This window comes from Quercus lobata, chromosome 8 (assembly GCF_001633185.2).
Source record: "Quercus lobata isolate SW786 chromosome 8, ValleyOak3.0 Primary Assembly, whole genome shotgun sequence".
Taxonomy (NCBI): domain Eukaryota; kingdom Viridiplantae; phylum Streptophyta; class Magnoliopsida; order Fagales; family Fagaceae; genus Quercus; species Quercus lobata.
Window position 1 is genome coordinate 32,316,885 of NC_044911.1, and position 14,297 is coordinate 32,331,181.

General features: G+C 32.9%; 1 protein-coding gene across 4 annotated transcripts; it reads right to left on the reverse strand.

Annotated features, from left to right (window-relative positions):
• Positions 1 to 500: 500 nt before the first annotated feature.
• Positions 501 to 6,403, reverse strand: LOC115954783 (UDP-N-acetylglucosamine transferase subunit ALG14-like). 4 transcript variants are annotated; one of them, XM_031072716.1, is made up of 9 exons: positions 6,161 to 6,402; positions 5,964 to 6,013; positions 5,823 to 5,875; positions 4,756 to 4,860; positions 2,338 to 2,563; positions 2,095 to 2,234; positions 1,026 to 1,172; positions 880 to 939; positions 501 to 760 (listed from the first exon to the last, which is right to left on the reverse strand). In XM_031072716.1, exons 5-9 carry the CDS (start codon positions 2,513 to 2,515, stop codon positions 584 to 586), a joined length of 702 nt encoding a protein of 233 aa, XP_030928576.1. In that variant the 5' UTR covers positions 2,516 to 2,563; positions 4,756 to 4,860; positions 5,823 to 5,875; positions 5,964 to 6,013; positions 6,161 to 6,402; the 3' UTR covers positions 501 to 583. The 4 variants fall into 4 exon arrangements, with proteins under 4 accessions (XP_030928576.1, XP_030928579.1, XP_030928577.1 ...); XM_031072719.1 differs by lacking the exon at positions 4,756 to 4,860 and having other exon boundaries at positions 6,161 to 6,403; XM_031072717.1 differs by lacking the exon at positions 4,756 to 4,860 and having other exon boundaries at positions 6,091 to 6,402.
• Positions 6,404 to 14,297: the final 7,894 nt, after the last annotated feature.

The following is a 14,297-nucleotide window of genomic DNA, read 5'->3' on the forward strand; positions in this document are numbered from 1 at the left end:
TAAAATATGGTGTTAAATTGGATAAAATCGGTTTTTGAGATGCTAAAAGCTAAAAGTTTTAGTACTAGTGATGTGAATGCTGTAGGTGGATGGGTATTACGATATTACCCTTCATAATGATAACTGTGCATTTTTAGTGTGAAAATAAAGCTGAAATAAGTGAGGGCTTTATTGTATTGATCAAGGTTTTTTGCAAGTATAAATTCAACTTCTACCAGTTTGCAGGAAAATAAAAGGATAAAGATTTTCTGTCAAAAAAAAAAAAAGGATAAAGATTTGAGAGAGAGAGAGAGAGTGTGTGCCCAGGATATGCTTAAAAAAAATTTAAAACTAAATGAACTCAAGGTTATAATTATAATTATGTAGTATGAACTGAAAAATCACTCGTATAATTTTTGCCTTTCCACAATGGGATTCAAAACACTTGTATTTTCTTGTGATTTAAATTATTTAAAAAAAATAAATAAATAAATAAATAAAAAAAAGGAAGAAAAAAGAAAGAAAGAAAGACTAGCCCTAATAATTTGAAATAGGCAAGTACATTACAAAACTTGTAACCATGGTAGTAGCATGAAGCAATCAACTACATGAGACAACCAACATAGTGAGCTCGGGGATATTTTCTCTGTAGTTGTGGCCATTGCACAAAAAACTCATCAGCTATTCGTAACTTATAAAGAAGCAAACCACTTAAAGACAGCCTTTTCACCCTTGCTATACTCTCAACATAAAAGATAGATGACCATCTAATTCCTATTACCTGCACTCAACATTAATTGAAATTTCATTATCATCTCAACGAATCAATCTAGGTGAGTTAATTAAGTATAAAATACCATCAGCAAAAAGAAATAAAGTCTTAATCAAACATGTCCAAACCTTAAATAAGAATGCGATTGCACATAGTGGAATACAAGTGCCAGGCCCATTGCATATAATCTGAGGTTGGGACAAAGTGAATAATGAATTATAACCAAAGTAATAGAAATGAAAGAGAGAACAAACAAGAAGGATAGAAATAATACCACTTGGGGTCGGATTTTAATCATTAGTTGAAGGGCATGAACAATAGCAAGTAGAGTTGTCCAAACAGAAGTTATATATGATTGACCAACCTCCCTACTTCGATATATCTGCAAGAATTGTGCAGTCTTTACTGCCCTGACTCCGGTCTGCAGTAAAAACAATTTCAAGAAGAAAGTTCATACATAGACCAGCAAAAATATAATGCAGCACCAATCAAGCTCTTAATTAGAAGCACAATCCACTGCATTTACGATCTATAAACATCCCCACACAGGAGCACAATGTAATAACTATACCCAATTTAATTTGTCTCTATGTTCTTTTAACCTATTGATTACAATCAAGGTAAAAAAATAAAAATAAATACACGAAGTCACTGTAGAGAGCTAGGAATATTGGAAGAAAATTATATGAATAATTAGCCAGTAGCGTCCTGCAAGGTCTGGCAACCAACAAAAGTATAGGAAGTGCTAAACAAACACGCTGAAGTCTGTGGGAAGTTACTATATAGCCCACAAAATTGAACACCAAAATGCAAGCTACACGAGACCACAATACACGTTTCCAATCTTCTAACCAATGGTTTTATAGTATCAATGGGTTCATGCTACATAATCACCAATCAAGCCAAGAATGCTTCGAACTCCTCCCACATACGGCAAAGATGCTGAACTTGAAAGCACATTTGTTTCCTTGCAAAATTATCATAGGATCACATTATTCTCTCTCTCTCTCTCTCATTGTCAAGCAACAACTCACTTAAGCACAAAACAAGAGAACAGAATTGACACAGCATACAGTCACATGATCAAATTGAAGGCTTAGTCCTTCAACAACCATGTTAGACATAAGACAAGCTAAAAGTCATTCCCTCTCAAATTGAGTAACAGACCATGATGACTTTGTACGAATCTACTAACAATGCAAAAAAAAAGGAGGGAGCTTCCTGAAGGAGAATATATCTGGGATGCATTTAGCTTCAAAATACACAAACCCTTCATTGACTGGGAGACAAGGGGAAAAGGCCAAAAAAAAAGGGTTGAAATGAAAAAGCAGAACAATATCTACCTCATCAGCAAGGGAATTCTCAAACAAACGAGCTTTTTGGAGACTCATATTGTCAGTAGCAGCAGCAATGTAGATTCTGGGAGAAAACCTGTCTTTCTGCAGCACAGACAAGAGATTAAGCATCTCGGCAGTGTGACCCCCTACAAGTGTAAAATGGCCAATGATTAAAAGCAAAAAATAATCATAAATAAAGAATCAACAAATTTTATATTAACAGAAATCAAGGTAGATCCAGAAGTTCACCTGAACCTAAAACAACGAGGGTACTGACAGGTTGTGGAGCTCTTTTGCGAAGAGGTTTGCTGCTCCAATACATAGCATAGAGGACACGACACACGACTAAGGTGATACCAATGAGAAAAATTATAATGGTAGCACTTGAAGCCATAATGGAGAAGCAACATCCATTTCCTTTCTCCATTAGAAGAAGCCTTCAGCAGTTCTTAGCCAATAGTAAGCTGTGTATGCTCTACAGAAATAAGGGAAAAAGAAAAAGGATTAAGAAAGAAGTTAACTCAAGACTGAGGTAGCATTTGGAAAAAAAAAAAAAAAAAAAAATTCATATAGAGTAGATATGGATACTATAGTGTGGATTTAGGATATTATTCCTAAATCCCTTGTACTATAAGTTTATACAATAGAACCTTCTACAGTCATTTTGAAGCAACAATGGAAAAATAATTTGTTGCTTACTTTGGAATTTTCCTTTCAAGATGTGTTTATTGGGTCAATGTGAGAAGTCCAATTTCAAGAACAGCCAAATACAAGGGTAATAGAGAGTGCCAAGAGAAAGATGGGCAAAAGGCTAATAATGGAAAAGTCAAGACCATGTAAGACAATAATGTTATAGCTATGGATCAACCAAGAAGGGTTTTAAGTTGAAAAGCCTTCCAACCACTGACTTTATCTTTCCAAAGGTAATTGAAGAATTGGTACAATTTTCAAGTTCAAGAGTTCTTGTACTTGAACACTCTCAAAATCAAGGCTTAGTTTCTCCTAACTGGGGGAGAATGATACAACCATGGAAGACATTTTGTTGCTACTTCATATTGTGTACTTTCAAGACTATTTTATTGGGTCAGTGCATGAAGTCCAATTGAAGTAATAGTCATATGGTTTTAAACTTCTAGTTATAAATATTCTAAATGGTCAAAGTTTGTATTTAAGGAAAAAATTATAATTTTTGCAACTCTTGCTAATTAAGGGTTATTGGAGATTATAAGTATTTTTGGTTTAATTCGTTGGAGTCTTTTATCACTTTATTGTTATTGGGAAGTCATTTACTAGTCAAATAAGGAGTTTTAATGCTACTAGTACAAGAAAGAACCCCTATACATTTATGCTCAATGAGCTCAAAAGAATTGAAGTAGAGTTGGATAATAAGCATTGAATATTTGGTTGTGAAAGGAATGTATGCCCTAGTGTGATATTTTTCCTTTATTTCTCTTTTCTTCTTCTTCTCTTTCTCATGCTACTATTGTTAATAGGAATATTTCCTCCAGCCTATGAGCACCATAAATTTTTCTCTTTTTCCTTTTTTTATATTTATTGGTAAGTTACCCAATCAGTCTTAAGCACTCACATCACCCTCCATCTTGCTCTTATAAGGAGAGGAGGTTCCATTTTAGCTAAGGCACATTAGCTCTCTTTTCCTTCTTTCTTACAAACTCCAAATCAAACCCTTTCTTTTTTCTTTTCTTTTCTTTCTTTTTTTATTTATTTATTTATTTTTTTACAATCTCTGTAAAAACTGCTCTGCTCTCCTTTATATTGAGACTAACCTAATGAATGATGAATATCCTGTTCAGTATGGTGCTACCAGAAAGCGTGATGCAGAACACGATCGTAAAAAAAGAGTTTTACCTTTCTTGTCTTGATAATCACATGGATTCTAATTTCGTCAATAAAAATTAAACATTATTCCCTTTTTTTACCAGGTTTCAGTTCTGATAATAAGACGGGACAGCAACAGCGAAGCTGAAGAGGGGGGAGAAGATGCACTGGAAAAATCTTTAGAGAACCTAACCCTGGATTCTAAAACAGAGATTGTTAAAAATAAATAAATAAAAATAAAAGGTTTGATTTGGGGCTGTAACTTGTAACTTGAGAGCTATTGAGCTTCAGCTAAAATGGAACCTTCTCTCCTTATAAGAGCAGGATGGAGGATGACATGAGAGTTTAAGACTGATTGGGTTACTTATCAATTAAAAAAAAAAAAAAAAAGGAAAAGAGAAAAATTTATGGTGCTCATGGGCTGGAGGAAAAATTCCTATAAACAATAGTAACATGAGAAAGAGAAGAAGAAAAGAGAGAATAAAGGAAAATAATCACACTAGGGCATACATTCCTTTCACAACCAAATATTCAATTCTTATTATCCAACTCTACATCAGTTCTTTGAGCTCATTGAGCATAAATGTATAGGGGCTCTTTCTTTTTCATTGATCTAAGGAATCTGTAGAATCTTTATCCTAGAAATGAAAAGAACAGGCCACAGTCACAGACTGGAGGGCAGAACAAAAAATACATTTCCACAGAAATCTCTTTTTTCTTTATATCAGTTACATGTTCACAAAGATTTCAAAGTTCTCAAGATGGAAATTTGACAATGTTGCCCCTCAAACATGTTTGATATACATAACATATAGCAAAAATACTTACCATAAATGTGATTAAAAATCAAGCTCTAAATTACAACCCTCCACATGCATAAAACTCTCTACTATGCTCAACCACTTTATCCTCAAAACTTTATAACAGGCATTGCTGAAAAAAATTGTAAAAATTCACCTATCAAGCAAATTTTGAGATAATTTTAAATTAAAGATTCTAAATTAGCTCACTAAAAAAAATTAAGTTTGACTATACTTGCTTCAAAGAAATAAAATAACCGAAAGAATCACAATGAGAACTTCATGGCAGTTAGATTCAATCCGTAGATAATAATGAAAACAAATAAAGCCAGCAATAATGATAATATACACATTAAGCTCAAGAGCTAAAAAATATTTCTAAAAAATAAGGACATTCACGGTAGATAATAATGAAAACAAATGAAGCCAGCAGTAATAAAAAATATGCAGTAAGTTTTAGAGTACAAGCATCAGGCAACGATACTGTTCCTTCAATGTCAAAGTTGGCTACATTTTTTTTTTTTTTTCCTTTGATAAACTAAAATTATAGCACAAAAATCTTTGCAACTGGAAAATATAGCCCATCCTTGGCAGTGAATCACTATTATCATAATAGTATTATGGGTAGTTAAATACACTATCCAACCTCAATCCTAAATCCAAAATAAAAGAAAGCCAAGAAATCCAAACTATTCCAAGTCTGAACTAAAAGCAATAAAAACATCGCAGAGAGCTGAAGTCTAGAATTACATATTTACTACACTCTTGACAAAGTGACCCTCCACCCAAAGTCGAGAACAAGTACATCTCACCACCAACAAACTTACAAAATTTGATTACTTTTTTTTTAATCAAAAAATCTGAAGCATCAACTAAACCAAACAAACTTTAAAGGTTTCTTATTCATATTCCTGAGATCAAAGCTTTAGAAACCCATCAACTTTCCTGTCGAAAAATCATACGCGCGAAACTGGCCCTCGCAGTAATAAAAATCTAATCGTGAAAGGACATCAGAAACACATCAAATTTAATATTTAGTATTAAATAATTTAAATTCTACATTGGTAAGGGGAAAAAATCTTAAAATTAACTAACCATTTTTTGAAGAGACGAAGCCCAGGTAGAATTCGATCTTCCATGGTGTTTCCCTGAGTTCAACAAAAAAGAATAGAGAGGAAAGAGGATTAGGAATTGAAATCCTTAATTGAAGACAATTGAAAAAGAGATTAGTAGTACCTTTACAATTGTATTCAATTCAATTAAGTTTAGGTTGATAGGTAAGAAATCTGCGATGAAAAAAAACAAAATTAAATTGAACTTTCCCAAGAAACAAACAAGGGGCTTACACAGAAAGAAAACTCACATATCACATCTTGAACAATCTCTCAAAAGCAATTGAAAAATGGCTTCCAAAAGAAAACTGGGCTACTTACGTAGATAATCAGAGACTTCACGCCAGCCACTGTCTTCGTAAATGTCAGATTCAAAAAATTTGTACAATTCGGATTTAAGGGGAGTTTCAGAAATTGCTCAGCCACTCAAAACGTATAAACCCAGTTCAAACGTGAGGCATCAGTGATCAGATTAGGCAAGAACCCGATGAGGAAGAGGAGCATCAGTATTGGGAAAAAATTGCCAAACAGACTATTTGTGGGAAAAAATTAGGCGCGTGGCATGTGTTCAAAGTTATTTAGTAAGTTAGACTGTTTTTGAAAGTTAAGTTGGGCAAACTCGACTTTGGGCTGAAAAACAAACACTATAGGTGCGTTTTTTTAGTGGCTATAGCAGCGTTTATAGAAAACGCCACTATAGGTAACCTATAGTGGCATTTTTGACAAACGCCACTAAAAAAAACGCCACTATTGTGTCTGTATTCCAGTCCAAAGTCGATTTTGCCAAACTCGACTTTCAAAAACAGTCTAACTAACTAAATAAGTTTCAACGCGTGCTGTCCGGCTAAAATTTTTCAGAATTTTCACTGTTTGGCAAATTTTGCCTCAGTATTGTGGGTTTCTCTTTTCTTCTTTTTTTTACTAAATAATAGTAATTAATATTTTTCTATTTTAATTTTTAGAAATATTTTTGTTAGTTTTTCTTATAATTAAGAGAGGTGCTACCCTATCCAAAAAAATAAAATAGGGTAAATTTCACATACCCTGAGATTTGGACTAATACCAATAAAGTCTACAACATTTAAAAAGTGACCATTTTGGTCCTTATTGCCAAACGGTTTGTAACACCGTTACATACCCTCTGTCCTCTCTCTGATCCCTCTCTTGAGTCTTCTCTCTTCCCTTTCTCTAATTCAGAGAAAAAGAAAAAATTGAAGAATAGAACCCACAAAAAGCCAGTGACCACCAACCACTGACCACCAACAAAATCCACAAAACCATCAACCACCAACAAAGCAACAACATCAACAAAACCCACAAACCCAGAACCACCGACCACCAACAAAACCCACAAACCCTTGAGCAATACCGACCACCCCAAAACAAACCTAGAACCAAAATCATAAACCAAAACCAACAAAAATCCAACACACCCACAAAAAACCAAATTCTCTATCACCAATCCAAAACAAAATCGACCCACTTCAAAACCCACCACCACAGCACCACTGCAAAGAGGAAGAGAGAAGAGAAATTGCAAACCCACCACCACGGTACCAAATTTGAGCAGAGGAGATTGAAACGTTGCCAGACGTCGCCAGATCTGAGTGGAGGAGAGTGAAACGTTACCGGTCTAAGCTTAAACATCGTCGGATCTAAGTGGGTTTTTGAAAATACTTTGGATCTGAGCCAAAATCATCGGATCTAAACAGATCTAAGAAAAATCATCGCCGGAGCTGGGCGAAGGAGGGCTAATCGTTGCCGAATTTGAGCAGAGAATGGTTAATTTGAAGTGGTGGTGGGTTGGGTCGGGTGGTTGGGTTGCTCGGTTTGGTCAGAGGTTATGGACTCAGATGAAGAGAGAGAGAGAGAGAGAGAGAGAGAGAGAGAGAGAGAGAGAGAGAGAGAGAGAGGTGATTCTGGAGAGAGGAAAGAACAAGAAGAATGAAGAAAAAAAAAAGTAACGGTGTTACAAACTGTTTGGCAAAAAGGACTAAAATGGTCACTTTTTAAATTTTGTGGACTTTATTGGTATTAGTCCAAACCTCAGGGTAGGTTTGTGGAATTTACCCAATAAAATAAAATGCTACCTCTACAACATTTGCTGCTAATGCTTAGGCTTCGCTTAGGAGGAGAGAATGGAATGGAAAGAAATGAAAAAAAATCATTTTAGAATATTCTTTCCTTCTCTTGTTTGGAAGTTTTAATGGAGGGAATGGAAAGTCTATTCTCTTGTTTGGGAGTTTAAGTAGGAGGACATGGAATGGGTAGGAGGGAACACTCATTCCTCTCTATTTCCTTAAAATCTCAAATTTTCATTTCCCCCGAAATTGGGAAGAATCGGAGGGAATGGAATTAGATTTAATGATTTTTTTTTTTTTTCCATTCATTTCCCTTACTTAAATACATTCCATTCCCTTATTATTATTTCATTCCATTTCATTCCCTTCCCTTATGAACTCCCAAGCGAAGCCTTATATAACATTTACTGCTAATGGTCAACTTTACCAGTCGAGCTAACTAAAACTCACACAACAAGTCATAGATAGTTAGTTGTTATTGGTTTTAATTTGAACTTACCACTGAAATTACATTTCTACCATACCAATAACAACCCGTAAAAACCTGACATGGGATTTGTTGTGAAAATATTGTAAATATAACATTTCTTTATAATTAAAGAGAGTAAACAAAAATTAAAAAAAAAAAAAAAAAAATAGGGTAATTAACAACGCAACTCTAAAGGCAAGTATTAATTGAATAAACTTGAAACTTTAGGGCTTAGTTAAATGAAAATAAAGTTAGAGAATTTGAAATGAATTTTAGTAAAACTTAGAAAATGAGTTTTACATTTTTAACAAAAAATAAAAAGTACATTAATGGAAAAATTGTGAAACCAACAAAGTTGACTAATTGCAAACTTATGCAATCAAAAAAACAATTTAAATGTTTGTCTATATATACATGTAGGGTTGGGTTTAAGTTACACTTGGTATAATGTTACACCACCCAATAACCATATCACCAATCCAACCACTCCTCTCTAAGTTCGTGCACATCCACTACAATATTTCCATCTTTGTAAATTGACCCAACTAATTAGCAAATAACATTATGCTTTCTAAGCATTACAACTACAACACCATGACCTCACCTTGAATCCTTAGAGCATCAGTATCTAGGTGGCTAAATCTCATAATTTGCTATATTTTAGTATCAAAGCACAAAAACACATGCATTATCCAACATGCTAGTTGTAAAAAATTATACAATCTTGCTATAGTAATGTCTTACTTGTAAGAAATTATTGTAGCAAGTTGTAAAATTTTATATTAATTCTTTCTCTCCTTAGCACATTGTCTCTCTTCGACTTCCACTCTCCATCTCACCTCTCTAGTTCTCTCTCTCTCTCTCTCTTGGTGGTGGCTTTTTTTATTTTTATTTTTATTTTTTATTTTTAATTATGGTGGCTAGGTTGCTAGCCAATGTCTGGTTGCTAGCAGATCCAGCTTTCTCCTCTCTTCTCTGCTTTCTCAAGTCTGGCTATCTCAAGCTTTTTCCTCTCTCCAGCTCTCTTTGTTCATTTTTAAGCTCTGTGATGCGATGGTGTTGGTTGAGGCAGATTGATTGAAGCACTATGGTTCACAATAGGTTGATTTATGGTTCATGGGTTTTGATTTTGGATGGATTCTGATAGGCTTGGGGTTGGAATTTGCTATGAGTTTGATTTAGGGATAGGTTTTTCCTTATGGATTCAGATTTTGTAAGTTTTAGTTAGGTGGATTTTGCTTTGATTTTTTGTGGATTTCTATGCATCTATAGGTTCATGGTGGTGGTGGTTGATTGGCAATGGTGGGTTTATAGGTTTAGGTGTTGTGTGTGTGCGGGTTTATCGGTTTGAGCATTGTGTGTGGGTATGGGTCTTGTGTGTGTGGTGGCTAATGTGGGTTTGCGGTGGCAGTTTTGGGCCATCGGGTTTGCTTGGTGTCTCTAGCGGTGGCATTGTGATGTGGTGGTTGTTGGTTGCTTAAGAGGAAGAGGGTGAAAGAAAGGAAGAGAGAGAGATAGTAAAACAATAATAACAAATAATATTTAAATAAAGCGGAAAAAATAGAGTTTGGGATGTTAGGTGTGTTGTAAAATGGTATGGTATAATAAATAAAATAGCTTTTGAAATAATAAAATAGGATTTTTTTTTTTTTTTTAGAAACCAGGTGCTAATGCTCTTACAAATGGACAAAAGGATGCCACATTGCTTATGACCGGAAAATACCACATCTTTAATACATTTCAACAAATTAAATTACAAAGCCAAGCAGTAATCAAAAGAGACATTATAGAAAAAATAATGTACAAATATTAGAGTTACCTACAGAATTTTTCCCATTCATGATTCAAAGTAGTAATAGTGAAAATGGGTAAAAAGAAATGATAACTTGAACAACAAATCACATCTTAGCTACTACAACAGATATTCTAATTCAAAACTAATGAAAAATAAGCCATAATAATTTAATCTAACACTGGTTCTGAGCACACCCACATCACATGCTAGCAACCCACGAAACCCACACACCCATAGACACAAACAAACCCATTAGCCACTAGCCACTGACCACCCACTAGTAAATTAAACATGGCAAATGGGCAAGTCGGGTTCAGGTTGAGTCAATCGAGTTACAAGTTAAAATGGGTTATTTTAAGTAGGTTTGGAACGGGTCGATCAATCGGGTTGCACGTTGGGTCAACCCATATCTTTGCACATAAATTTTTGTTTTAAGAAAAAAAATTTATTTGCCATTTAGAAAGTAATGTAGCAAATTACTTGATATAAAATGCATTACTTTGAATTCACCACTCATATCAAGAATAAACTCACCTAAACAAATTAATACTTGTTCAATAATTTTAAAATTATGCAAATTCTAACATTATTAACCAAAACAAAATAGCACAAAAGACAGTTAAAACAAACACCAAGTTTCATTTCTACACAACATCAACATCCTAAAACATAAAACAAAATTACAAATGCCTTATTGGATAACTAATTTGACAAAGAATAAAAACATATAAGAAAGTTACAATCTTAAAAACTAATTTTATAATCTTATATCAATTGTGGTTGGCATTTTATTTCAATTTGAGAATATACATTAAAGTTTGATTGTTTACTTATTTATACATGGTATCTTTTATGAATATCATGTCATTGTTAAGCAACACACACTCTAGAAATATTATAATTTATTTGAAAAAAATCGTTTATTTTGGACATAAATTGCATTACTTTGAATTCACCACTCATATCAAGAATGAACTCACCTAATCAAATTAGTACTTGTTCAATAATTTTAAAATTATACAAATTCTAACATTATTAACTAAAACAAAATAACACAAAAGATAGTTAAAACAAACACACAAATTTCATTTCTACACAATATCAACATCCTAAAACATAAAACAAAATTACAAATGCCTTATTGGATAACTAATTTGACAAATAATAAAAACATATAAGAACTTTACAATCTTAAAAACTAATTTTCTAATCTAATATCAATTGCGGTTGACACTCTATTTTAGTTTGAGAATATACATTAAAGTTTGATTATTTACTTATTTATACATGGTATCTTTTATGAATATCATGTCATTGTAACACACATAACTTTATTGTAACCAAATTATTTTGGCATGTACTTTGTTATTTGATTTAATAATCTTTACTCATTACAAAATGCCACAATCATTCATTTTTCAATTCATTTGCATGCAATTATGTAAATGTCTCATTTGTTTCCTTAAAGCTATTGTATCTAAATGGTGTTAAATATATAATTTTCAATGGCGGTTGTAAACACAAAATTTCTCAAGTTTGAAAATCAAACAATTGAAAGTGCTTTGCAAATATAATTTGTATTAATTGAATAATGAATACAATTCTCTGTTGTTGCTTCTTTTACAAAAGAATAATCTTCTAATTCTATCTTCTTTGTAATCTTGACTTGACCATGAAATCTTCTTAACTTTGATTGGAAGATGGATCGAATGATCTTCACTACAAATCTCTGGCTTTGAGCTTAATAGAGATTTGTTGTTCTTCAAGTCTTCGAATGTTCTTCAAGTTCTTTGAAGATTCTTCGAATTTGAAGGGTTTTAGGTTGAAGTTATTCGGGGCTTTAGAGGCTTGATCCATTGAGTTTCAATGATTTAGGGCTTTTTGAAGTTTATGGAGGCTTTTGAGCTTGATTCCAATAGAACTTCAAATCTTGGGAGAAGGATTCAAAGGAATTTCTTTGAATGTTTTTCATGTGTTCTTCAGGCAGAATTTCTCCAAAACTTTGATGTCTTGAAAAAATTGTGTAGAATGAGAGGAGGTATGCCCTCTATTTATAGTGGCTTCAAAGGACGAGTCCCACTTTAATTGATCTCATTGAAAATAAGTAGTAGATTCTAATTAGCTCAAAGTTAAAGAGTCCCACTAGAACTTGTTACTTGTAGATAATTATCTCTATTTTTATTTATTTTAATAGGGAAAGTTATTAACTATTACCATTCCAATTTAATTAGGATATTTATCTCTATTTAATTAAGATAATTATCATCTTGAATGACACATGTCAACAATTGATTTATTTAATTTAATGACATATAAATATAAAAATTGTCACTAAGTTTTGATGTGGCATTTTATAATTGGCTTAATATTTTTCCTCCTACAACATTATCCAAAATATGTTAAAATATTGACGTTAAAAAAAAATATTAATAATAATAATAATAATAATGTCCATTATATATTGCTAATTGAGTTTGACTTGTGTACTATAAAGCTCAGAACAAACAATTAAACCAATAATGTCTTAGTTTTATTTAAATTTTTTTTACCAATTTTTTAAAAAAAAAATTTGTGAGGTCACAAGTCGAGTTGAGTTGACCCGAAAAAATGGGTCAGGTCGGTCAACCCATTTTTACTTTGGATCAAAAAATTTGGGTTTGTGTCATGAATTTTTTAGTTGGGTCAAGTTATAAAATTTTGACTAATTTTGCCATATTTACCCACCGATACATGGTAGACATCCCCAATCTCACCTAGGCATCATACCCATCACCAAGCATATTGGGGAAAAAAAAATCTATCAGAGAACAAAGCAATAAAATTTGGGGTAATTTCAAACCAAATGTACAATACCAGGGTCCATGGGTTTCAATTTATTATGCTATACAAAAAGTGTTGGAATATATACACAAATAATTTACCTTTGTGATTTTGTGAACAAGATCAATAATCAAAATATGCACAAAACTATGTCTAAATATAACATAGAAAATAGAGTAAAACTTATAGACCAAATGAATGCAGAATGGCAAATACAAAACTGATCAATGCTAGTGTTTAACACTAGGTCCTTAAGACAAATTTCGTCTGTACACTATTAATTCAAAGATGCTTTGAGTCTCTTGGACGTCTACCTCCCAAGATACAATGATCAATAACACGTAGAAGAAGCACTATAATCTCTGTGCACAACGAACAAAATGGTCTCTCTCTCTCTCTCTCTCTCTCTAAAGACTTATGAATGTGTTAACCACATTTTGAAACCTAAACTTAACCTCACATGGAGGGCAAAAAGAGTAATTTCACTTGGAAATAAGTATCTAAATTCTAGCCATTGGATCATTAACTTCATTTCATCAATGTGATCCTGATGTTGTAATGATCAAAGTGACGGTCATAAGCCTTAATCGAACCACATGATTGAAAGTTATCATCAAATCAAGTTTAAATAGCCAAGATGCACCCTCACAAATTAAGTCCGATTACATGTGATTACGAACAATTTATTTTGATTCGTTATAATTATAATCAATTAGAAATTAGTGATGTGTCATAATTCAATTGGCTAAGACTACAACTTATGATAAAGTTGCGCACTTTATTAATTAAATTGTTAAACATTAATTATTCATGAGTAATTGGTGTATTCATATTTTTAATCATTATAATTAGGTCATGATTTGAGGCTAATGAATTTTGAAATGGAAGTAATTGGGGCCTATTAATGTTAATTGGAAGCTAAATTCGAGACATATTTATGCTAATTGTGCTAAAACTATTTTCCAACAAATGACATTTGTTCACTATTTCGTTGATAGCTCTTAGACCATTTTGAATTTGTGAGTCATGTTAACGTTTCTAGAAACACATCTAAGGCTTCAATTTGAGTACAAGAACGAGACAATTTCAATTAGAAATTAGTAAGATATGATTTTTCGAAGTTGGCTCTCAAAGTTGTTATAATAGCTATGAGAAAAACTGAAGTTTTAGTCATTTTGCTTGCTCACCACTCCCACCAACTTTTGAAATTAATGCACCAGCCTTCCCAAAACCTCTGAAATTGAGTCTAGGTTCATGATTTTCTCTCATCCTTTGTTAACCCTCATTAAATGC